This window comes from Glycine soja, chromosome 2 (assembly GCF_004193775.1).
Source record: "Glycine soja cultivar W05 chromosome 2, ASM419377v2, whole genome shotgun sequence".
Lineage (NCBI taxonomy): Eukaryota > Viridiplantae > Streptophyta > Magnoliopsida > Fabales > Fabaceae > Glycine > Glycine soja.
Genome location: NC_041003.1, coordinates 44,281,420 through 44,307,518, shown reverse-complemented (window position 1 = coordinate 44,307,518; position 26,099 = coordinate 44,281,420). Strand labels below are relative to the sequence as shown.

The following is a 26,099-nucleotide window of genomic DNA, read 5'->3' as shown; positions in this document are numbered from 1 at the left end:
AACTTTCTTGTAGTGAACTATTTATTAATTTGACAGTGTTCAGAAATTTGACAAGCCTATGATCCAAAAACTTAGATAAAAAACATGAAGTTGCCACGAACATTTTTTTTGAGAAAATACTAGAAAAATTCTTAAAATAAAATGATCTTTAAAATCAAATTAGAGTCTGAGAGTTAATTAATTATCGCAGAGCATGTGGCAACGCGTGCTAGTCTGGGAAGACAAAAACAAAATAAAGAAACTCTTGTTCTGTGTTTTCTAATATATTATACGCACCCTTAGCAGACAAGAATTTTTATTCTTCTTTTTTTTTATTTACGTGACATACAACATTTTTTTTGCCCAATCATGTCTATTTGAGTGTTTGTTGGCGTCTCTATTTCTTTACTTGTCTTCGCCCTTTGTCGGCATGTGTATTCAATTTTTATTATTCGTTTTATTTTAAGATTTTCTTCATTAATTCTACTACTGTCTGATATGTTAATAATCATGTTCTCTTGTTTTTCTCCCTAAACAATACACAGTAACACCTGTCTAATCTCCATTGCCTTGTAAAGAAATACTACATGATCAATCTTTTTAAGAGTGCACAATTGGAATAAAACGTTAGGTCATGAAGAAATTAGACCAGAAAAGAAAGAGACATTATAGTTTGTTAATTACATCCAATAAACTTAGGTCAAAATTGCGAGATAAAAATTGTAGATGCATGTTTAATTTCCCACATGTTTCTTTTTGGATTCTGCTAACTAATGCCCTAAAATACTAATCAATGAATTAATGTGTAAAAAAATCAATAAATAAAAAGTTTTAAAGTTAAAATTGTATTAGAACTTAGAAGTCATGGTGCAATGCACATTACACTTTCTGATAAAAAAAAGCTTTACTTTTTTATTTCTTAGCAAATGCTTAAGGGTACTTTTTTCATCTTCTAATACAATTTTAAGTAAGAAAAGAGACACAATTTATTACAAAGTTACGCATTATAAGTTTTAAAAAAATCAATATTTTTCCCCTTAGATATAAATATAAGGTGCCATTAGGTTTATCATGTATAATAACTATTAACAAAAATCACGAAGTTAACTAATTAAATCATAATATGTAGAGGCTCCAACTCTATTCAAAGGATATATTATTAAAATAAATTACATTATCAAATTACTTTTAACTGAATAAAATATCACTAATTAACAAAATTCAAGCCATTGCTCAATGATAGTCCTCCTCATTCATTTGACAAGAGAGCAAAAAAGTACAAAACATTATCTGATTCCTGATTGGATGTCGTCTAATTAAAACAGCATCCAGCCGGGTCCAAAAGTTGAAGTGCTTTTTTTTTCTTCTTCTTCTTCTTTTATCAAGAAAAATATATATTAGATTGGAGTACAAAACTCAATAAACAATACACTAATGGCTTGTAGAATCATAGACACAGTAAGGTGATTTTTTTTTTTTTATCAGTAGAAATAAGGTGATTCTTAATTTTGCGTAGCATACGTTTTAAAGTAAATTAATTAGTGTTATTCAGATTTAGTTAGTTATATTTACTGATTAATTTACGGATGTAGTAACTAATAAATGTAGCGCGGATTTTTCATGACGGTTTCTCAATTCTCTCTTCTTTTTCTCTTTTTCTGTTGCGTGAGAGAATGTCGAGTGAGAAAAGTTCTCCCAAAATCTATAATTAATATTAATTTGAGTCGATATCTGAACGATTATAATACTTTTTAAGGGTTTTTTCAACCTCTTTTATATTAAAATAAAAGTGGATACAATTTAAAAAAACAAGATTATATATATTCTACAGTTTTTATGTTCCCAAAAACCTGTACCGTGAAGTTGTTGCCTTGTTTATATTGGCATTTTTCCTACTTTAATAACATTTGTTAACTATCCTAATCATATTTATTGTTCGTGTTTAATAAGAATTTAGGCATGCAATTTCAGTAAAATAATGCAATACGAATATGATAGCAAGTCTTGACTTTAAGAGATAACGGTCTCTATTTTTCTAATATTTAGCTAGAGACAATTTAATTTAATTTGTATATAATAGTACATGCATGTCTTCGCACATGTAATTTCTTAAATTGGTTCTTATATGTAAGAACTGAGCAACTAGCTAGCTAAAATTATATTAATTATTATTCTCATTGATTATATATCGTGCTTAACACAAACTTAATTTGATATTAGTCTTAATATTTATATAAAGAAAATATCTGAAAATGTTTGTAAACAAAATTAATGTCCAAAAAAGAATTGAAATAAGTTTATCCCAGAAATAAATCTTAGTATCTAATTGTTTAGGATGCACCTCAGATCACATCTAAGAGCATTACGATGACTCCAAAACCCCCTTACACATATAAGATCAAAACACCTCCTAAATAAATATGAAGTCTAAGAAGTGTCTCATGTCATCAGTCAAAAAAGACCTAACACACTTCATGACTATTAGTCCGGCCAAAAGTTACAACATCCAAAGGTTCTATGGTTCCTTTGTTAAACCTAACTTATGCTTAGGGAAATTACCTAATCCAAGTCGGTATTCATCTCAAACTTGTTATATCCCCAGCCTATACTTTTGAGTATTGATTGAGAGTGTGTATCCTCTTCAGTACTAAAAACTTTCAATATGAGAAAGATACTCATAAAAAGAAAATGAATGTATCTCTCTCCTTTTAGAAATTTTCAGTATTACCGAGTATTAATGCTACTTATTCTAAGTATTCATCTCAAATTTATTCTCAAACTCAATTAAAATAAGTTTTCCTAAAAAATCATTAATTCTTAACACTTACTTGACTGAGATGCACATTAGATCCAGTTTAAGAAAATTATGATATCTCCGAGATTGCCTTACACATAAAATCAAAGCATCAGTATACCGAGTAATTAATATGAAGTCTAAGAAGTATCCACGTGTTATATATCTAAAAAAGACCTGACACACTCCATGGTCGTTGGTCTTGCCTAAAGGTTACAATATCCAAAGGTTCTCTAATTCTTCCATTAAAGTCTAACTTATGCCTAGGGGACTTACATGATCCAAGTAGGAATTTATCTCAAAATCATGCTCCCCTCAACCTATATATACTTCTAAGTGTTGATAGATGCTACTTAATTACCCTGGCCTTATGCACTTTAATCTATATATTACTACTACCTCAAACTCTTACTAATTGGAACATTGAAATTTTTGTAAGTATCACCACTTCAGCCACTAGACTTCAATACATTTAGTTCTCCTACTAACAACACTTTAGAGCATTGCTCTCAGGGAACTACCTAATCTGAACATGGACTTGTTCTCTCTAGCTTCACTTTGGATAAATTTAATTTTAAAAATAAATAAATTGTGTTTTCTTATTGGAGTTGAAAACAAATTGGTAGATATTAATAGTTAATCATCAATATAATGTTTATTTTTACAATTTATAAAATATTAATCATTAATTATACTAAAATTTATATTGTAAATAAATTATACTGATCATTAATTATAGTGAGTATTTTAGAGTTATTTTTCACTCATTATTTTTTTTAGATTTAATAATTAAAATTAATTACTTATTATAATCATCAATATTGACAGGTGTAAACTGCAAAGCAATATGTTTAATCACATTGTTGATTAGTCTCTTTGAATTTCCTGTGGATGCCACTGTGCTAAACAGAACAAAACATGAAATTAAGGAAAAATAAAGAAAGCTATGGCTGCCAAAGTTACGACCTAGTACTTGTTTAAGAATATAATAACGCTAAAACTCACATGGGATATGAAAAGAACAAGTTAGTGAAGTTGAAGTCAAATAGTACGTTAATGTCACCTACCAATAATGGCGTGGTAGGCTTGCAATTTGCAAAAGACAAATGATTGTTGCATACTTGCATTGCATTTGCCTAGAGCGAATTGAAAATCGCAAGGAACATGCACACAAAAAACAAAACAATTGTGCCGTTAACGTACGTGGGTGAAGAAAAGGAATAAAATTAAGAGGCAAGTAAATAAAATATAAAGGAAAAAAGAACTACCGATGATGATAAGATCATAAGAATATTAGTTATACCCATGTGTAAGGAACGTAAAGGATTTGAAAAGGGTGAGCAACACATTTTCATTCAAGGACGATAATTAACTTCTTTACCAATAGAGGCTGCTCCAATCACATACCAACATTTGCTTTTGTTGATAAATGCCCCTCAAACTTGAACTTCAATCAATAAAGCAAAAGTAACATACTTCGAACGTGGAATTAATTAACTTAATTATATATAATTCCATAAAGCAATGATTGATTTTATTGTTTTGTCTGCTGCGACGAATGTTTGACAGAGTTGACGTTTTAACAAATAACACTTTAGTAGTTTGAATGTGAGAAAAATAATAGAAAATGAAATTTTGCATCGACATTGGGGATACTAATTTGCAAGCAAGTAGAATAAAATGCATGACTAAAATAATGTGTAATAATAATGATTACACATAGGTATAACTAATTCTTATCTTGCTCTTAAAGTCTAAGCTTTTAAAATTCGTCATATTCAATCGTCGCATGCCAGAGGGTTGCATATTCTTCCATTCAAGCTCACGAAAAGTGAGAAGGGTGTGGAAGAGAAGCAATTGGTTGCTATCACTTCGTTATACAAGTCCCTTTCGGATTTTGAAAACTTAAGACATTAGTATTTGTTTATGCACTTTATTCAAATAGCAACATGACAAATTAGTTAATGAGTTGTGTTAGTGATATGTGCTATTCTAATAACTCATTTTCGTTAGTTTCTTTCAGGGACAAAAAAATAAGTCATTTTCATTTTTCTCAATTTGTTGGAAAAAGAAAGAAAAAACAAATAGAATGTCTATATCTCAATAATTGGTGTGTACACGATATTCTTCACTATAATATTAATTAAAAATTGATTTGAACAAATTTTCTGAACAATTCCAATAAGCAGGTACACAAGGTTGACGAATTCCACTCTACCAAAGTACCAACTCTATCTTGTATTAAAATTACATAGATGTTTTGAGCCAAGGCTGCTGAAAAATCAAGACCGAGCTACAGTTTTAGACCTAGGTTAGGATATATATGAATTCAAAATGAAGACCTAGGACATTCATGTTTGAACTTCGAAGGTGGAAGGAATACTTGTTAGTTTAGCAGGTAACAATCCTATTAAGCTAAGGTTATCTTATTGGATTTTTTTTATATATTTGATTAATACGTGGATAGATCAATAACTCTTGGAAAGCGGGGATGTATGCTCATGAGACAAATTAAAACGAGTTAATTTATCTTTCTACTCGGCCATAAATTTTGTTTAGGATTATTTTTGGAAACTTGATCAGTCCGACTTGATAATATTTGAGATAAGAATGAATCAACGATCCTCAACGTTATATATAACTAAAATATAAAATTAAAGAAAAAATGAAGTTAGATTAAGATATATTTTACAATATATATTTTAAGATATACGATATCCATATAAATATAGTATCCCTTTAAATAAAATATTATTTATTAAGTAAAGAAGTTGTATTATTAAACATAATTGTTTAAAAAATGTACTTTTTAAAAATAATATATATATATATATATATATATATATATATATATATATATATATATATATATATATATATATATATATATATATAACACATTAGGAAGTTGTAGGAATTGGGATGAATATAATCCGAACTTGTCCTTGAAATGTATGGAGTCTAATTTCTTAAATTTGAACCAATTAATCAAAAGTTCCTTTGGAACAAGTTAGTGGAATAAGATAGGTTATGAACACCCTAATGGATGCAATGCAATTCTTTAAACTCTAAGCCCCTTATACGTGGATAGAGATTTACTGAATTTGAATAAAAGTTAGTTCTCTCACGGTGACAAAGCAAAAAAATCTGCTAGTTTCATTCTTTGCATTTTATAAAACACGATTTTACTTAATTTCTGATCGTCTTTTAAGTCAACACGATTTATGTTGATAATTAACTTCCGTTTATATGAGACATATATTGACATATTTAAATAATTAAATTCGTTGATAAGATGTACCAAAAACAAAAAGGATAATGAAAATCGAGGTCTATGTTGTTCTTTCAATTTGGGCCTTTGGCCCGTTTTTCTAACACCACACACCCAACGTGAGCTCCGAAGCTGGTCCGAGTGTTGCTAGGTGCACCCAGTATTCTAAAAAAATGACAAAATTGTCCTTGCTTGGTTTTTCTTTTATGGATCAACTTGATCCGTAAGAGAAAAAATAATTTTTTTGTTAATTATACAATATATTTAAAAATATTTATTTTTCTAATCAATCAATCATAATCATAATTCATGCTAATTAATCAATCATGCTAATCAATCATAATTCCCTAAATTATGATTATATATAGATATATCCTCTTTTAGGGAATTATGATTGATTAGCATGATTGATTGATTAGCATGAATTATGATTATGATTGATTAGCATGAATTATGATTATGATTGATTGATTAGCAAAATAAATATCTTTAAATATCTTGTATAATTAACAAAATTTTTATTTTTCCTCTTACGGATCAAGTTGATCCGGAAGTTACGGATCAAGTTGATCCGGAAGTCTCTTACGGGTCAAGTTGATCCGAAAGAGATTTCCGGATCAACTTGATCCGTAAGAGAAAAACCAAGTAAGAACAATTTTGTCATTTTTTTAGAATGCTGGGTGCACCTAACAACACTCAACTGGTACCCTTGGATGGAGCTATGTAGCCCAAATAAAAAAGTAAAAAATTTGCTATTCACATTTCTTTATTTACTAAATACAACTCCCTTTTAACACCATTCTTCCCCAAATCAAACTTTCCATGAGCAATCAAATCAAGGTTTCCCCAACCAATCTGATCCCTTGTTTCTGACGGATTTTTTCAATTGAGACCGTTTTCGATTTGGTTGAATAATCTCAGGTTTTGACTCGAACCATTCACTCAGTTATGTTATCAAATGCCGAAACTCTCTTATTATTCTGTTTCCTACGTACAACTGGTAATTAGGTGAGAAATGATTTAATAACATTTATTATAATTCTTGATTTTATGCATTCATATAGACACCCAAGTGCTTCAATTTTAGCTAAATTTATAGCTTTAACAGCCTTGCTCACAACTGAATTCAGCTGCCAAAATATTGTTTCGGTCTAGATTACATTGTTTCCAAACTGAAGAAGTAGGAAGTCGTATAAGTTGAATCAACCATACTATTACCCTTTGTCTTGGTTCCTTGAATTATTTAAGCTGTGGTTTGTCAAATCTGGTTTTACAGTTTCCAATTGATAATCTCTAGTTTTAAAAAAACCACACACAATCTCAATCATGAAAAATGTGTTGTTCTATACCCACCACTGAATAAATATGAAGAGTTAGTTTCATAGGTACATATGATAAGGACCAAAAATGAGTTATTTTCAAATTACAGAAACAAAAGTTTAACCACTTTTAAATTTGAGGGATCAAAGGTAAACTTAACCCAAATTTCAGTGATGAAAGTGATATTTAAGCCAAAAGAAAATGCCCAAACAACATACACTTACTATTTCATCGTCAAATTTGCAGGGTAAGTTGTTTCAGCGAACCAGAAGAAGGGGCTCCTCAACTTTAAAAAGTGAAGTTAGAATTGAATGAATGAAAAAGGGTCCGTGGCAATGGAGACAGAGCCAAAAGGGCTAGAAGCTTCCCTAGAACATTTGATTGACCTTCACCACCACAAATCTCTTGTCCTTGCCCACCACACAGGTCTCTTTTCCCCCTTCTCCAACTTTTTTTTTTTATCAATGTTAATTGTTAGTTTGTTAGTTTTTGTTAGCAGATCAAAGCTGCAACCTTTCCTTTCTTCCCTTCTCCACCTTCCTTCAAAATCAAATTTTGTTTTGTTAACACCAACTTTCTTCATTTGGGTATTATGCAGACAAAGCCAAGAAGGACGCAATAAGGAAAGCCGAGCACGTTTCTGATTTGTTGGTTGAAGCGGTGAATGGTGGGGTCCAAGATTCCTTCATCAACCAGAAGCGAATTGAGCTCGAAATTCGAACTCTGGCTACCACCATCACGAGGTTCATGAAGCAAACTGATCAATGGCTCGCTGCCACTCATGCCCTCAACACTGCTCTCAAGGTGTATTGCTATTCACTTTTATCATTCATCGTTTTTTTATTTCGATCAATATGCTGCATTTACAATATTCTGAGATGCATACTTTATAATTTTTCTTACTTCATTGTTTTTTTTATTGTAATGTATTTTTTATTGTTGTGTTGTGCATTGGGCATGAGTCTGGGTAATTTGTATGGATTAGAAGGGACATGTAAGAAAGCAACAACCTTGGTTACGATTGTTGGTGTGTCACTATTGTGGTGTTAAGGATGGTTCTGTTCTGTTTAAAACTAGGATAGCAAATGGGCATAACTCCATACACTGATGAACCCTTAACCTGGGGTGGTGTGTTTGGTGGCACATGCTGTCTACCCTGCTTGAGTGTAATAGAACAGAGAATTGAGAGGAAACTCATATTTGATTCTGGTAGAAATGATTTTCATAATTCAATTCTGTTACATTATTGGTATTTATACATAGTGTGACAGTAACTAACTTTGCCACATGGGCTACAGCTGTGATAATAATGCCATGACTAACACTAACAATAACAAGGCTAACACATACTCTATTAGAGTGCATACTGCATACACTAGGGTAGGGCTATCTAAGTGAGCAGTTTCCCCTGTTCATTATGGCTGAAGTCAGTTTGCAAGACAGAGAATTTTATTTGTAAATGGTTGCTGTGGTCGTCGTGGTTGTTGTTGTCTGATCGCAAATCATGGTACGAGTTAAAGGGTGTGATTGACATTGCTTCTCTTGAATTCATTGGGCAAGGTTTTAAATTACAAGTGTGGTTGTAATTTTGTCACAATTCTTGATATTGTGAAAAATTGCATACAACTATGGCTAATGGGCCACAAGTGTGATTGTGAAGACTTCAAAAAGCTTGGAATTTTGGCTGAAATTGTGGTTACGGACTGTTATTTTAAACCTTGTTGTTGGGTTTGTAATTTGGCTGATAATTAAATTTTAGTAAACCTAGACTGTGATGTTTCTTGCCTGATGTTCATTGTGCTTTAGATTGATGGCACTGCCCTTTAGTTCCTCTTTTGGCTTATGAAAAGCTTTAGAAGTTTGGTTCTATGGTTGGGGATACCCCTGTAATTAAAATAGTTGTAATTTTAAGGTTAATGCTGGAGTTTAATTCTGGAAATAGGCATCCATCAGGTTGTAGAGTAACCATTGAATAAACTGTTTAGTACTTAGTGCCCTTTATTTTAAGAGAATCATTGTGCACAATCATATGGTCAATTATAAAGATGGAATTAGAGAAGAGGATTAATATCTACTTTATTATTAAATTTGGCATATATTATGATAATGTATACTATATATTGTATATTCTCTTTGGAGTGCAATGGTAATTGTTAGAGACAAGCCATCTATCTGTAGGGTGATATGTACTTAACTTTTTATTAAATTCTTTGCTTTTATAAAATGTGGTTAACTTATTATAAACTTTTATCTGAACTCCTAGGAAATTGGAGACTTTGAGAACTGGATGAAGATCATGGAATATGATTGTAAAAGTATCACCACAGCTATACAGAATATTCACCAAGAGTGATATTACAGCAAGTTTTCATGCACGTCTCAATGTAATTCTAAATTTCTAATCCCTTTTTCTTTCATTTTTCTATTCTAGGCATAATATCGAATATCATGTATCAGTCATTTGACTTTATTTTCAGTGAAGTAACTGGTTTAAAGAAGCAACAATTGATTATTACCCTTTTTCTGAATAAGTTATGTTTCGTACTTTTGTTATTATCTAGCTAGCTTCAGGAATGTTTAATTTTAAATTTTTTTTTTCTCTAAACACTATAAAATTTTCAGAAGTAGAAAGTATTAAAAGAAAAAACAAAACAAACAAGATGCTCTGTCTTTGTGCTCTTATCTTAAGAGTCTGATGTATTTGGATATTGTATACAGCACAAATGTATTTTTTAAGCAGCAAGTATCTTCCTATGCCATTTTTATGGAATGGGCTTATTTTCCTAGCTTTTTTGTAGTATTTTTCCTTTTTCTTTTCTGAAGTTTTATTCATGGATTTTCTAAGGATGTGTCTAAGTCATACTTGCGAAGAATTTGAGTCCCCCCCTTCCCCGTGGTTCTGTTTTCTTTGCAGCATTTAGGCCAAGGTTGTCAAACTTGAGGTCTATTATATTGGTGGATTGTCTGTAGATGCAAATTAATTTCTAAAAATCCTAATGGTGGGAAATATTACTCAAGCTACTGAATTCTGTACATAATGTATTACATAACATGGTTATACTACAACTATATCATATACAATGCATTTGATGAACTAAACTTGAAAACAAAAATCCAAGTCCCCAACATTTTAGAACATACAAATATGAAGACAATCAATGAAACAGAATCACCATGCAAATAATTTAACCAGAGACAAAATGATTTGCATATAACACTTATAACATAACAGATTTGCAGAAAATGATTTGAATTTGTGGTTGAGTGCCTGGGTTCAAGAGTCACTATCTAGAATTCTAGATTGCTAGCATTGCTGGGTTTACAGAAAAATTGGTTGTATGTTGAATTGCTGGATACAAATGTGCTGCTTTGTTGAGTCAAGAACTTGCTGGGTCAAGAACTTGCTGCAGCTATGAGCAGAAACAGTGTGGGTGTTTCATCTGCATTTTGTGTTTTCAGTTGTAGAACAGTACTTTGAAGGGGACAACCAAAGCATGGTTGTTTTGGACAATTAGGTATAAGATATGTATTAAAAGAACCGGCTAATTAACTCAGATGTGGCTCAAAATTCTGTGTGTGAAAGAGCTTAACCGCATTTACTCAATTCTACTGAGAAATGAATTTGTGAGTCAACTCTATATTTTTTTTACCTAGAATCATAAACTTGCTGATTTTATGGCAATGTGTATTAGACAGTGATTGTTATGTAGGAGAAAGAATGAGAGAGCCAAGTATGATTTTCAAGAAAAAGGAGTTAAAAGACTCCTCCACCCAAGGTCAATTTCATGCTTAGAGTGATATCTATGTGATTTATGCGGAATGATGAGTGGCATCAGAAGTTGATGTACTTATTTTTCTTAATTCGAATTCAGTATCTCTCACTTAAGAAGGATTACATCTCATCTGTGATTATGATATGATAAAGTAAATATCTCTAAGTGATAAACATTATTTTAACGATGACAACTTCCCTATATAGTCTCATTCAAAAACCTCTGGTAAATTGTTGAGTTATAAAATAAAAAAAATAAAAGAATTTTCTGGTAAATGGTGTTGGTTAAATCAACCCAAATCTCCCTGGCATGAGGTTGGAGTCACGTTATTAAACTTGATGAGCCACGACAAAATAACCATTAAATGAGAACTAGATGGTGGTTATGTATCAACATTATTTAGCAAGAAGACCATGTATATAATGTTATCTGATATATGTTTTTGCTCATCATGTGCAAGAGTTTGACTTGTCTACTTTCTTATAATTTTCTCATTGTTTTGGAGTCTAGTAAGATGAAATATGGTCCCACCTTGTTTAGGTTTGAGAACATGTACCTTGTTTAGGTTTGAGAACATGTACCTTGTTTACCATTTTAAGAAGAGGAATGGTTTAGTCAACATGTGGCTTAATATGCTTTTTTTTTTAAAATTAATGAGGAAATCAGTATTCTCAGGAAAAGGTGGGAGTGATATATTGGAACCATAGTGTTAGAAGGCAGAAACTGAGACTTGGTTTGAAATTTTGCTTAGGAAGAAACAAGTAAAACACACACACACACAAAAATGAAGCTTCACTGGCCCAAGGATGGGAATGCTAATTCAAAGTTATTTCTTAGAATGTCTTTCGGGAGATGGAGGAAGAGCTTAATAAAAATATTGGGGCTGGAGAATATTGGTGTCCATGGGGATATTGAGATCATTGCTCTTGATATGGCAGGTTGGCTGGAAAGGCCTTTTCAGGAGGAAGAAATTTATATGCTGCTTTTATCATGTATAATAAGTTGGCCTACATTAATTTGATACTAGGGTCTTCAATTGATATGGTTCTCAACGAATAACCATGGGCTTATACATTCATTTCAATTAATAAGGTTGTCAAAGAATAACTATGATTAGTGATTTTCAATTAATTCCGTAAGTGGTAATATTAATGAGTTTACTCACAGAGGTGGCCAATTCACTTGGTGTCATATCTATAGAGAAGCAAACCAAGTTGCTGATGTGCTGGCCAAATTTGGGTTTTTCATTGAGGGACAGGGCAGAATTTTTTATTGGTTACTTCATTTTTGTCTAGCTTTGTTTCGGCTGAAGTCGTTGGTATTTGCTTTTCGCGTGATTATTACTAAAGTTGCTTCTCTTGTGGTGTTTTAACCCCAAGTTTGCCAAAAAAAAAGTGATCAAGTTAAATAAGAATTTTTTTTGAAAAATTGAGGTGTATAAATTAGTTTTAACTTATGTAAGAACTTTTTGTTTTTGTTTTTATTTTACATCCTTGATTTGAAGTTTTTCCCCACATATACAGATAAGATCAAATGACACCAAGGGTCTGAATTGTTTAAAATTTTGTAGACTTAACTTATTTTATAAGAATTTTAAATTTAATTATTAGATTAAAAAAATACTTTTATAAAAAAGTTATTAAAAGTATTGTTCTGCTAAATTTGACAATTAACTTTTGTTAAAAAGTTCCTGTGTCCCAGCCTACCCTGTATCTAATTCCAGTAGCTGATTTTGTCTTAGTATTATTTGGCAGCTTCTCTTTCGTCTGTGCTTGCCTCTTGCCGGTAGGAAAGAATAATATACTTTTTCTCTCTTTTCTCTATGCAACCCTCGATCTTATAATTTATATATCATATAGATAATGATGGACATGCTAACCTTTATTTAATAGTATTATTACTATTTTAAAAAAATTTGGTTGCCTTGATTTTATTTATTTAAAAAGATTTTGTTTTGGTTTTGATAGAACTCAATGATATTGTCTGCTGAATAATATAACGGACTCCATTGACTGGAATAAGGCTCCTAGTCGTTGTTGTTGTAATTTATCAACTTTCAGTCTTTTCAGACTGAAGAAATCAAATGCTTGTTCAACAACTTTTGGGAATATTCGCTGTTCCGTTCATAATTTGTGAAGAAAAATATATAATATATGGTATACGGTAAATCGACGTGTTGGGTTTATGTAGTAATGCTAATCTAATACTATATATGTTTTACTTGTCACCTAAATTGATGCTTCAAATCGCAGCAAAACTTATCTATAAGAGCGAAGATGATTGAATCCTTTGATGACGGGATTTAATTATGGGGGTAGTTATGTTTTTAAGGGAGTTTCTCCCTGGTCACATGAACTATTTGTATCCTTTGCACTTATTTTGTTTTTAATATAATCTTCTTGTGAATCCAAAAAAAATAAAAAAATAGTACAAAATCATTAAATCATTGATTGAATTACATGAATAAAATAATATCAATAAAAACTTCATACCCCATTCCCCCCAGAGGCTCTTCGCTATGCGAAAGTATGGGGGAAGAATATTGTACGCAGTCTTACCCTTGTATATGCAAAGAGACTGTTTCCGGATTCGAACCCATGACCAATAAGTCACCAAGGCACAACTTTACTGCTGCACCAGGGCTCGCCCTCGAATCAAATAATATCAATATAAATAATATATTATAATGTAAATATTACATTTGTTATTCTTATGTCAACTAATAAGTTTTGGCTTAGTGGTAAGCTTCGGTTTAAGTCACAACAACCCACTGTTTAACAGTTGATTCTAAAACCTAATTTGCTAGTCAAGCCAACCCAAGTTATACCAAGTGGATAGCACCTTTGATCCAATTAGAGGCTCAGACTAATTGTACTTCCGATTCACAGTCAAAATAATCAATCTAAGCCCGTGCTAATTTTTAAAATATTATTTAAGAAACACAAACAAGAGTTTTAATTTATTGGCCTCACGTGAGGCCAACCGTGGTTCATACCAGAATAGTTAGCCCATTGTTTCACCTATTATTGTGAAATCAACATGACAATTGTCAACAACATGAAACATGTTAAAACTATTTAGAGACACATCGAACAGATAATGGGTAGTGTAACACAATGTGATCAAGACATTCGTGTGGAGGTGATTAAGTTCCCATGATACTAGGGGTACATTAATTAACCCAGTCACTTGTAGGATTTCATGCCCAAACGTCTCCAAGGACCTCCCACCAGCCTCTAAACACATAGGTGAAACAACTAATATCCAATAGTCACATATATATGCCTTTTGATTGTTATTTGTTTTAATGAATTAATTTTATTTGTTAAACATGGCTATATATATACCTACTGTATTATTGCATGTCTTACATTGATTCGTAATGAGTAATACATAGCTACTACTAAACAATGTCCACAAAGTAATTTAATATATATTTTTAATTTTGATACATTCTCAACCAATTAAGATTAACTTATTATGACTTTTAAAATAATTAATTATTAAAAAAATTAATAATCTTATCAAACTATTCAAAGCTAATATAAAAACTATTTATATTGTAAATAAAATTTTGGATGCCAGCTGCTCTATTGCAATATAAAAATGTACTATGCTACACTGAGCATTCATTATATAATAGTTAAAGGTGATGGCTGTCTACTGTATTTGAAGCAATTGGATTTGATCGATGTTGAAGAGAATTGGTTATGTACTCCCTCAATTTTCTATTTGATGCAGTAGTAATAATTAACTTATATTCACCTTTTCAGCCAACTTTGGTCAAAGGTATCATGCAGCCACATATAATGAACTAAAATATAATGTTTGTTAATATTGATTATTAAACTAATGAACAAAAGGCTAGATTGCTTGTGGGTACCTTGTACCTTCACTCTATATAAGTCCTTTCTTTTGCTAGCAATGTTGTAATCCCAAGCATATAACAAGATGGCTTCTTTTCATATCCTTGTGCTCGTGGTTGCTATGGTCACATTGATGATCCCTACGAATGCAAACCTCTCTCCCCATTTCTATGATAAAGTATGCCCTCAGGCATTGCCAGTCATAAAGTCAGTGGTTCAACGAGCAATTATCCGTGAGGGACGCATCGGAGCATCTCTTCTGCGCTTGCATTTCCATGATTGTTTCGTAAATGTAAGTTACTATTAAACATTAATCTCAATATATTAATGTGCTATGAAACAAGAAAAATATCTTTACTTATCACAATTTAATATGTACTAGTTTTATGAAGGGAGCATGCATGTGCTTTTAGTGTTTATATTTTCGATTAAACATGATCAAGAGCTTCAAACTTTTAATGGATGAATTCAGTCCTCAAATTTTCGTAAGTCCTTCTTTTTATTTTCTTTTTGGCAGTAGAAGTCCTCTTAATTACTTATATATGTTGCTTATCTTATCCCTTAATTCCTATCCATTTTAGAATTTCATATTCACACTTACACTCAACTAATACAATTTTTAATTTTGTATAATATCACCATTTAGTCACAATTAGGAATTATTGCAGTCTTAATTTTGTGATATATTTGATTATCTTCAAAAAAATATTAGCACATTAAAGTCTTACCAAAAAATTCAGTTTTGTAGAAACAAAACTTTGGTGACTTTTGTAAATTTAAGTTTAACCCAAACTTATGTTTTCATATTTTAATTTAAACATATTCAAAGTTATTTTGCATTTTTATTTTCTGTTGTAATTTGTTGAAAATTCTAATTTTTACACTTATTTTTCTTATCATATCACTTTATCTTTATAGTTTATCTTTCTTCCCTTTTAAAATGTATAGGTACATCACATGATCACAAGAGTCTGAAAATTATTCTTTTCTAGAATTTTCTTAAGGTGATTACATGCATACGTTGATAGGAACTTCATAACAAGTTGCATGTACCAATCCATTTTTATATTTTACTTTTTTGTTTTGCAATTATTGCTCCTATAACCACTTTTTATCCTATCTTATCATCCACGTAAAGTAACAGTGGGCCAGCTAGCAATAATTAATTGAACTCTATTATAAGTGACAGAAATCATGTTATGATATGAAATAATGAAACTATATGCTAATTTTAAATTGTTTGGAAAACAATGCACACCTAACTAATGGCTGCTTTCTTCCATTAATTTTTCAAATAAAAACAGCAGCTTATTGTAATTACAGTTCCGAGTCGAATTTCAATCTTTGATGTTCAATGTTTTATCTTGTTTTGTGAGCTGTAAAATGCTTATAGCAGGGTAAAATAGATAGTCTAATTAAGATGGACCCCTCCACATATATTAATAAAAAAAAATAGTCCAAAGAAAACCAAGATAATGTTAATTAATTCACCGTGTCACTTCGATCTAGTTCTACTATAGTAATAGTACCATAATTTAATTTAATTTACTGAAATATAATATGAATGTATTTGAAACTACAAGGGGTGTGATGGATCAATATTGCTAGATGACACCCGAAACTTCACTGGCGAGAAGACAGCATTGCCAAATCTTAATTCAGTCAGAGGATTTTCGGTGGTTGATGAAATCAAAGAAGCGGTGGACAAAGCCTGCAAACGCCCTGTGGTCTCATGTGCAGATATCTTGGCCATTGCAGCTCGTGATTCTGTAGCCATAGTAAGTAGTAGTGTAGTACTTACTAACAAACCTTTCATTCTCATATATAGCTACACTATAAGAAAATGTCATTACTCATTATTAACAAAAAGATTAATTAATAATTAAGCTTGCTCTCATGGGTATAGTTAATATTTTATCTGACAGAAACTAAACTACTAGTTCTGCCATGGCGAGCCCTCAGCAAAAACTATAATGCATCATACTAACATATATGGAATATTAATGAACACCAAACTTTAGATAACAAGTACAAGTACAAATATTGTATTATAGATAATATGATGGAATAGGAAAATATTTACCAAACAAAAAAGAAAGAAAATAAAGTGCTAATTAATGAGGTGCTTAAAGTAATTAATTGCATGTTTGGAAAATAAAATGTTTGTCAACACATCAAGATTCTTGCTTTTGCGTTTATTTAGTGTTGGACTGTTAAATTTATCTTAAAACATGCATCACAATAAAAGCAAAAATAAAATAAACATAGCCTAAGTATATCATACCCACATACCACCATTTTATTAAGCAATAATTATTAGTCTATCGTATCAAATCTCTGCTTGATAAATCGTAGAGTTTGTGATTTTAAATTTTGATTTCGAGTCCGTCTAAATTGAATTTAATTTACAAAAATTCGCAAAAGATCAAATAAGTCATACTTAAGTCTTCTCATTTTAGAAATTCAAATTGAATATAAATTTTTTTATTTGGCCTACATTAACTTAAAAAATGTATCGTGTCAGATATCTTGTTTTGTCACCTATATTGATAGTATAAATCTATACTTAAACCTTAAATTTTCACTGAAGAAAATCAATTTCAACTTAAGCAAGTTTAAACTAACAATTTTTTTGTTAATTGTGCTAGTAGTAATATTAGAAGTTTTAGAAAACGTAATAATATAACATGCTTCTTTCACTGTTAATAGTATGGGGGTCCACACTATTGGTACCAAGTATTGTTGGGCAGAAGAGATGCAAGAACTGCAAGCAAAGCTGCTGCAAATTCCAATCTTCCTCCTCCATCTTTCAGCTTCTCACAACTTGTTTCCAACTTCAAATCCCACGGCTTAAACGTGAGGGACCTTGTGGCCCTCTCTGGAGGCCACACCCTAGGGTTTGCAAGGTGCAGCACCTTCAGAAACAGAATCTACAACGCAAGCAACAACAACATAATAGACCCAAAATTTGCAGCATCTTCGAGGAAGACATGTCCGCGAAGCGGAGGAGACAACAACTTGCATCCATTTGATGCTACTCCTGCGAGAGTTGACACTGCATATTACACGAATTTGCTGCACAAAAAGGGTCTTCTCCATTCTGATCAAGAGCTGTTCAAGGGAAAAGGCACAGAAAGTGACAAATTGGTGCAACTGTATAGTAGAAGCCCTTTGGTTTTTGCTAGAGATTTTAAAGCTTCCATGATCAAGATGGGGAACATGAAGCCTCTCACTGGGAAGAAGGGAGAGATCAGATGCAATTGCAGAAGGGTCAATTAATTAATTAGAATTGCAAATTGCAAGGTCTGGATTACAATAGTGGTACATACAGTGGAAAGAATAAGAAATCGTATTATATTATAAGCTTAGTCATGCCAATTTTACTTTTTTTTTTATGAGCAGATATTAGTTTGTTATTTTTATTAAAAATATCAATTGAGAGATTTCCAACTTATCGTTTCTCTTCTTTTTTCTCTTTTCATCCTTTTCCAATAACTGGATCAACCTTATATTTTCTATCAATTTTAATGTGATATGTGTATATTTAAATAAGAGATGTTGAGTTTCTATGTTAGCATTCAATTGTTTATGTTGTATGTGTTGGTTCCAAAAGGAGTTACTTGTTTTCAGGTAATAATAAGCAACTTCAAATCATGAATAGTTGAACTCAAATGGTTATCTAAAACCTTGAGAGTTGTGATAGTTATATCGTTCTAACTTCTATATAAGACCAATGTTATGCATGCAAACCAATACTACTTCTTATTTGTTTAAAAGTACCTATACTTGATGACAATAAATATATATATATACATATATATATATATATATATATATATATATATATATATACTTGAAGATAAATAAAATCAAATAAAATAGGACATAATTAAATCTTTTGAAATACTCTAAAAAAAATACAATAATTTGTGCCTTTTGGATGCAAATAATCAGTACTTAATAATTTATGGTCATGTGCAAACCATGCACAGATAATTTCCTGTCAGCTTAGTTAGTATGCACAAACAATTGACTAGAATGGAGTAATAATACTTTAAATTTTAAACTATCCAATGGAAAGCCTACACTTGTTAAGTTTGCATATATATATATATATATATATATATATATATATATATATATATATATATATATATATATATATAATCACGTGAATTGTATCAGAGCAACAATTTCACGTTCCTGTTTATTTTATCAGTAACATGCTAGCATGCTTGTCGTCATCGCAACCAAGACACCAATTTGGAATTTATGCCAAATGCAGATTAAGAATATATATATTAGCAACAAGATAGTTAAGCAAATTTAATTCTGATAGTGTATTTGAAGCAATTCCCTTTTTGCCTTTAGCATTTCTGTTCAGCAGTTAAGTATTTGAAGCCCAATATGACAACCACAAGGCCCAATTCCAATTAAATGAAGTTTAGAAATATTCCCTTTAGGTTTCCATAAAAACTCGCATAAATCAACTTTCAAGCTTTTCACCTAATGTTTTAATTTGACTAGTAAACTTAAGCTTCGAGTGCTGCTTGTTTCAACTAATTAATTAACCAATAATTCAACTGTTAGTAAGTCTAATCTAATGATTGAAAAACCTCGTCAACCTCATCATCCAATTCAGTGAGCTCCAATATTTTTAGGATGAACAATTATAAAAGAGGTGCGTTTTGTCCGTGACGACAGAGAAATGTAATTTAGGTGTTAATAACTAAATTCAAAAACAAAACTTCTTTATCTTTATTTATTTATTTATTTTTATTTATGTGATAGATTAGATATATTTTATTTTATTTTTTAATTAATAAAGAATAAATATCTTAGGACATATTTGTGTTTTGATCCCCACACAATTAGCTAATATATTTAAAGAGCTTATTGTTTTTATTTTGTAAGTTGACAAATTAAATTCAAACTTATTAAAGAATAAAAATAAAATCACACTTTTAATCATTAAAGCAATCTCTTAACTTTTTTATTATAATTTTGGTCTTTTCAAGTTTTTTTCACATTCTCGGTACGAAATATTTTTTTAAAAAAAATAATTATACTATTTGTCTGCTAATACTCTTTTATTGTCACTATGACTTCATAAGGGGTTAGGATGCAGTTCTTTCATGCAATAATTTTCTATTGCTAATAGAGTAATGTTATTTACTCATCTTTTTCACAACAACTTTTATATTTTATTTTTGTCTTTATCTTCTATTATTATATGTATTTAAGTAGTGTGTATTGATGGTATAAAATATTTTTATACTTATTATAATGTATAAAATATATTATTGACTTTTATACTTATTATATTTTATAAATTATATCTATAATGTTAGAAGACCCCATCCCCTCTTTCTTCTTATCCCTCTCCATTCGTTGTAAGAAATTCGACAGTGTTTAAGGCCGATCGAGAAAAAAAAAAGTTAAAACGTACGTGATTATTTTTGCTAATATATTGCCCTATCATATTATATTATTATTATTATTATTATTATTATTATTATTATTATTATTATATATATATATATATATATATATTGAACAGTTTGGGGGTACTACATTTGATTTTCTTGTCCAACAACTACTTGAAGTTTAGGTGTCCCTTTCATATCTTTTCAACTCCATAAAATATAAGTGTTATGATATGTACCGTTAATCAAAATTAAAGCGTGTTTGGGTAATGAATGGCTTCTAAGTAATGATCTAATGTATTGTTGCTAGGTCTGCTTTCATGCCATTGCCTACCTCCCATTATTTAATTAGGTTCTTAGTAAACGAGAATTGGGGGTCAAGTAATTGATTGTCTTTGTGATTAGACATTTTTATATAATTTTTTCTTTTTTTCCAAACTCTAGCCAGCAAAAATAATATTCATGATGATGATCATGGTAGTGATTATGGTATTAATCTTAGTATAAATTAATTTTTTAATAAAGGATATCCATTAAATTTTTAAAATATTTGATTTTTTGTTTAATAAATATTTTAAAAATTTTATAATTAAATAAAATTTAAATTTAAATTTAAAATATTTTAATTATGAGAGTTCAATTAAATCAATCTTCTCTATATATAATTATATTTTTAATCTCTAAATTTTTTTGAAATTTTTATTTTTAATCCTTAAACAAAATTTTAACCGTTATGATCACGTGTTAATCTTTTATGACAGTTAACTTTTTTGAGGTTTTAAAACCTAAAAAAAAATGGATCAAAGGATTAAAAGATATTAAATAAGTTTTTGGCGATTTTAAATTAATTAAAGTTAAGTAATTGATTATTATTAAATATATTAAAGTTTTCATATTTATTAAGATATTATAAATCATAGGATTCACATATACCAATAACATAGATTTTGTGTACATCTTTAGACTTACACATGGTATCATTGGATCTTATCCATAGATTTTATTTTTGTTAGATTCAAATTATAATAATTACTTAATTTTCATTTTATATTTTTAGATACTTTAAATAAATCTTTAATTAAAGTTAAATAAAAAATCTTTGAGTATTTTAAATTCCTTTAAATGTGTAATTATTTAAATTTAAATTGATATTTTAATTGAGTAAAATATATGTTTTATTTAAAAATTATAGTTCCTTAATTGAGTATATATATATATAGTATTTGTACCCATTTGATGTAAAAAGAATTATGTTAGATGTAGATTATGATAATTATTTAAATTATAATTTATATTTTTTTAAATTTGAGAAGTGATACACATACAACAACTTATATATTATATTGTGTTTATCTTTCTTTTTCATCTTATCATTTATTATATTTCAAATTTAAATTTATGTTTTTTTTTCTCTCTCTTAGTTGTATGCTACATTTTATTATACAATTTATTGCTCAAGTATAATTTCACTCAATGAATGAAATCAAATATTTATTAATGACACGATTAAAATTCAGTATCTTTCTCACAATATATACCTTATTAATAATAATATGCATTTAAAAGTCACTATCTATTAAATGTCTCATTAATTAATTTAATTAATATGATTTATTAAATAAATAATAAATCAAATAACTAATTTTTTTATATCTAAAATGTCCTTATTTTAAGGGGGATTGTGTCAGGACCTTCTTACTTATACTTCATTCAATTCTTCTTATAAAGTTTTATCAACTAATTTGTCAAGAATAAAAAATTTGGTTAATTTAGTTTTCTTAAAACAGGTTAATTTACTTAAAACATTAAATTTATCCTAATATTTTATATATATAAAAAAAAACTATCCCTGTATATAAAACCAACAAGCACTATAATAATGAGTTATTTCTCTCTCTTTGTTTCATCAACCATCATTCTAGAGCACGATTTAATTAAGGACATTTGTGTGAAAAATAACTAATCCTGAAAATAGTTTATATCGGAGCTTAGAATAAGAATCAAATCACACTTTTAATTTGTATAATAAATTATATTTTTTTATAAGATAAAAATACTTATAAGTCTTAGTAATTTATTTTATTTATTTAACTATAATATATATTCGTTGTAATAACCTTAATTATTATAATTATGTATTTTTATAATATTTATATTTTTTAAAAAGGAAAGACAATAAAATAATACAAATATTATATAAAATCAAAATATGTATTAATTTAAATAATTTAATTGATATATTTAATTAGAATATACATTTTTATAATAACTTCAATTACTATAATTATTTGTTTTTTATAAATTAAAAAATAAATTATGTGTCAAAACATTTATTATTATAATAATAATAATAATAATAATAATAATAATCGATAATTAATTAATTTCATATATATATATATATATATATATATATATATATATATATATGTAAAATTATCCCATTTCTACTTATTTATAAACATATATATAAAGATAAGTTTTTAGTAATTATTTTACTAAAGCTATATAAATTGAATTATAAAGTTTTGCAAATCTATTTTTAATAGTCTATATTTAAATAATTATACTACTATTAATTATATAATGACTTATTGATGAGATATTTTAATATTTTTAGCTTTTTTTTATTATGTTTGTTATATAACTTATTATTTATTTAATATTTTCTTCAAAACAATGTAAGACTAAAAAACATGGTCAACATTCAGTTTCAATAATTGAATTCATAAAAAACTGTTATATATTTTCACATTTTTTTAATTTTATTGTATTAGTAAAAAAAAACTTAATTGTTCTCAAGTTAGTGAGAAAGTAAAAACCATCTATTACGCAAGGGAATCAAGAAGACACCATGATATGAAGAACTTGACATGAAGATAGTGAAAAAGACAAGGAATAAGACTACACAGGGTTAAACGACAACTTCATCTTAAAGATTTTGGCACTTCAAAAACCGGGAAGAAAGAAATATTATTGTGAAAGTTGTAACAAAAGCAATGAGTCACATAATTCAACGGAGATCATAGAAGATTTTATGATTTCGGGAGATATTTCAAACATTGATTTGTTGGTAGTTTCTCAGTAACCTCTCGTCAAGACAAAAAGAAAAGATTATGTAAAAGTTATAACAAAAACGAATCTAATAATTCAACAAAGAACATAGCTAATTTTGTGAATTTTTGAGATATTTCAAACCTTGATTTATTGATGATGTCTGACAATAAATTATGTTATGATCTTTTTAAGAATGTTCCAACCTTCTCAAGAACCTAAGGTGAAAAACAGAAAAAGAGACAATGAGTCTCATGATTCACATGAAACTAAGAATATAGTTATTTTTGTTATTGTAGAGATATTTTAGACGTTGGTTTGTAGAAGATTTGCGACAACAAATTAATTTCATATATTTTTTAGGGATGTACCTGCCTGTTAGACTTTTAGTCCAACTTTTTGTGTTGTTGTATTTTACATTTTAGATAAAAGAAATTACTTGCTATATCATGATTCAAGAGAACATAATTGAGATAATCATTCAACTTTTTTTTTCTTCATCATGTATGTCATATTTAATATTTATTTCATTATAATCAACGTGGCTAATGAATTTCTCTAACTTCTATTATTTCTTGTTTGTTTTTTCAAGCTAATTTTAATATTGAGAAAAATACATTATAAAAAACTGAATTTTTTCTTTAAAAAAAATGAATTCAATAAAAGTAAAATATATACTGCCAAAAAGTCTCTATCATTTGTATGCTGCTTCAAATTGAGATAGAATGATAAAAAAAACAGATGACTAATTAAAATTAAATTAGAAATAAGAAAGAAAAAGTTCAACTCTAGCTGAATTGGTTGAACAATGTATAAGTATTATAAATCTCATGATAATATATTCAATTTCTAAGGATACAAAAACTCAACTAGCTACAACATAACCTTTCTCAAGCCAATGTAGGTACTGCAAAATAATAGAGAAGAGTATAGACACAAAGAGGAATTATTTTACAATAGTTAAATGAAGATTCTTTTTCTAGTCTTTTACAATGCTTAAGCTTTTTTCTATTAAATTTTTCCTTTATTAAATGGATTTCGCTCGTAATGTTAATACTTAATAATATCTATTAATATTTAAATGTATTTTCAAACGAATTGAAGATCTTGACATCATCAAATGCAAGCAAAAAAAGCGTTGGGTGCTATCGATTGAGTTGTGCCTTTTACCTTTCTTGATTTTTGTTTTTGGCAAAATACAGTACAGTAATTAAGCTTTATTATTTTCTTTTTTTTAATTCTTTTTCAATATTTTTTTACAATTGTCAAATGAAGATTCTTTTTCTAGTCTTTCACAATCTTAAGATTCCTTTCTAAAATTTAAAATTAGGAAAATCAATTTTCACATTTTTTTTAATGAAAACACATTTTCATATAAAAAATAAACTAAGGGATTGGATATAAATAATTAATAGGTTGAAATTAAGATTGGATTGTTCGAGTATTATCTAAGTGATTCTTAGATGATCAAATACTAGGATTTAGATAAAAAAATATATAAAAAAATAAACAAAATATATATGTATGATAGTTTGTTAACTTTTTTAATATTTACTTTTTTAATAACTATTTTACAAGTTATACAAAAGATGTTTTTTAATTAGTTGATAGTATAAAAACTTTTACACTAATAACGTATATATATCTATTAATCTCTAATATAAAATGTGGTTTAAATTAACTTAGATACACAATTCAATCATATTCAACTGTTTAAAATTAATTTCATAAAAAAAAACAATTTTATTAAACTCTAAATCAAAGAGGAAGTAAATAGAGGGTTAGTTTCTCACAATTTGAAAATATGAGAGATGAGATAGTTTGCGTGTGAGAAGTTGTGTTTTTACTTTTTATTTCTGATTACAAAAATATCATATTAGTTATATTCACTTTATTTCCTCTTTTTAAAATTTTATATATGTAACAGTGAAAATAATAAGAATTTTTTTTACTTCTTATACAAATATTTAAAAATAAAAATATAAACTATTATTAAAGAGTTTGATGTAGTGAAAATGTAAAATGATTTATACTTTTAAGTTGTTTTCTTTGTTAAACCAAATAACTCCTAATCATGACTATATCATCGTATAGAAATTTATATATAATCTTATATAGATAAAAATAAGTTGTTTTCATTTTTCAAGTTTATATATATAAGAATTTCTACGTTATTAAATATTAGTAAAGTTTGTTAACACAAGCATCTTTCACAATTTAGTAAGAGTATGTTAACAAATTATAACTACAAAATAATTTAAAATACATTAATGATGTACTTTATTAATACATTTATATTAAAAAACATGACTGTATATGTTCTTATTCAAACATTCGAGTGTTATCAACTCACAAATTTCATCTTTATTTTTAATTATATTCTTTTCGACATTAGTATAATTAAAACAACATGTCTATCTATATATATTATATACCGAAACGCTACAATTAATCATGTCTATATCTAAGAGTTGGTGAGACGATGTTTGTGCAATTCTTATGTGATAGTGGTCAACGGTACTGAGCACAAAATCACTTGGTATACTATGACCTAAAATATTATATATGTTGATAACTCATACAAGGAAATAAGCTAGCTAGACAGGATCTAGTTGC

The 26,099-nt window shown here is 28.7% G+C and overlaps 2 protein-coding genes across 4 annotated transcripts; both read left to right on the top strand.

The window, feature by feature from the left end:
• Positions 1 to 6,844: 6,844 nt before the first annotated feature.
• LOC114397087 (biogenesis of lysosome-related organelles complex 1 subunit 1-like) lies at positions 6,845 to 9,912 on the top strand. Of its 3 annotated transcripts, none has more exons than XM_028359212.1 (4): positions 6,845 to 6,965; positions 7,611 to 7,790; positions 7,963 to 8,168; positions 9,628 to 9,912. In XM_028359212.1, the coding sequence occupies exons 2-4, from the start codon at positions 7,676 to 7,678 to the stop codon at positions 9,715 to 9,717; spliced, it is 411 nt and encodes a 136-aa protein (XP_028215013.1). In that variant the 5' UTR covers positions 6,845 to 6,965; positions 7,611 to 7,675; the 3' UTR covers positions 9,718 to 9,912. The 3 variants fall into 3 exon arrangements, with proteins under 3 accessions (XP_028215013.1, XP_028215017.1, XP_028215021.1); XM_028359216.1 differs by having other exon boundaries at positions 6,897 to 7,052; XM_028359220.1 differs by lacking the exon at positions 6,845 to 6,965 and adding an exon at positions 7,284 to 7,513.
• A 5,144-nt stretch (positions 9,913 to 15,056) lies between these two features.
• Positions 15,057 to 18,459, top strand: LOC114397077 (peroxidase P7-like). Its single transcript, XM_028359204.1, has 3 exons — positions 15,057 to 15,295; positions 16,587 to 16,781; positions 17,713 to 18,459. The coding sequence occupies exons 1-3, from the start codon at positions 15,089 to 15,091 to the stop codon at positions 18,280 to 18,282; spliced, it is 972 nt and encodes a 323-aa protein (XP_028215005.1). The 5' UTR covers positions 15,057 to 15,088; the 3' UTR covers positions 18,283 to 18,459.
• Positions 18,460 to 26,099: the final 7,640 nt, after the last annotated feature.

Excerpts from the sequence above, each read along its gene's own strand:
- LOC114397087 (XM_028359212.1), top strand. The coding sequence starts at position 7,676 with ATGAATGAAAAAGGGTCCGTGGCAATGGAGACAGAGCCAAAAGGGCTA. Across the intron at positions 7,791-7,962 it reads TGTCCTTGCCCACCACACAG|ACAAAGCCAAGAAGGACGCA; the intron begins GTCTCTTTTCCC and ends GGTATTATGCAG. Across the intron at positions 8,169-9,627 it reads CCCTCAACACTGCTCTCAAG|GAAATTGGAGACTTTGAGAA; the intron begins GTGTATTGCTAT and ends CTGAACTCCTAG.
- LOC114397077 (XM_028359204.1), top strand. The coding sequence starts at position 15,089 with ATGGCTTCTTTTCATATCCTTGTGCTCGTGGTTGCTATGGTCACATTG. Across the intron at positions 15,296-16,586 it reads TCCATGATTGTTTCGTAAAT|GGGTGTGATGGATCAATATT; the intron begins GTAAGTTACTAT and ends TGAAACTACAAG. Across the intron at positions 16,782-17,712 it reads CTCGTGATTCTGTAGCCATA|TATGGGGGTCCACACTATTG; the intron begins GTAAGTAGTAGT and ends CACTGTTAATAG.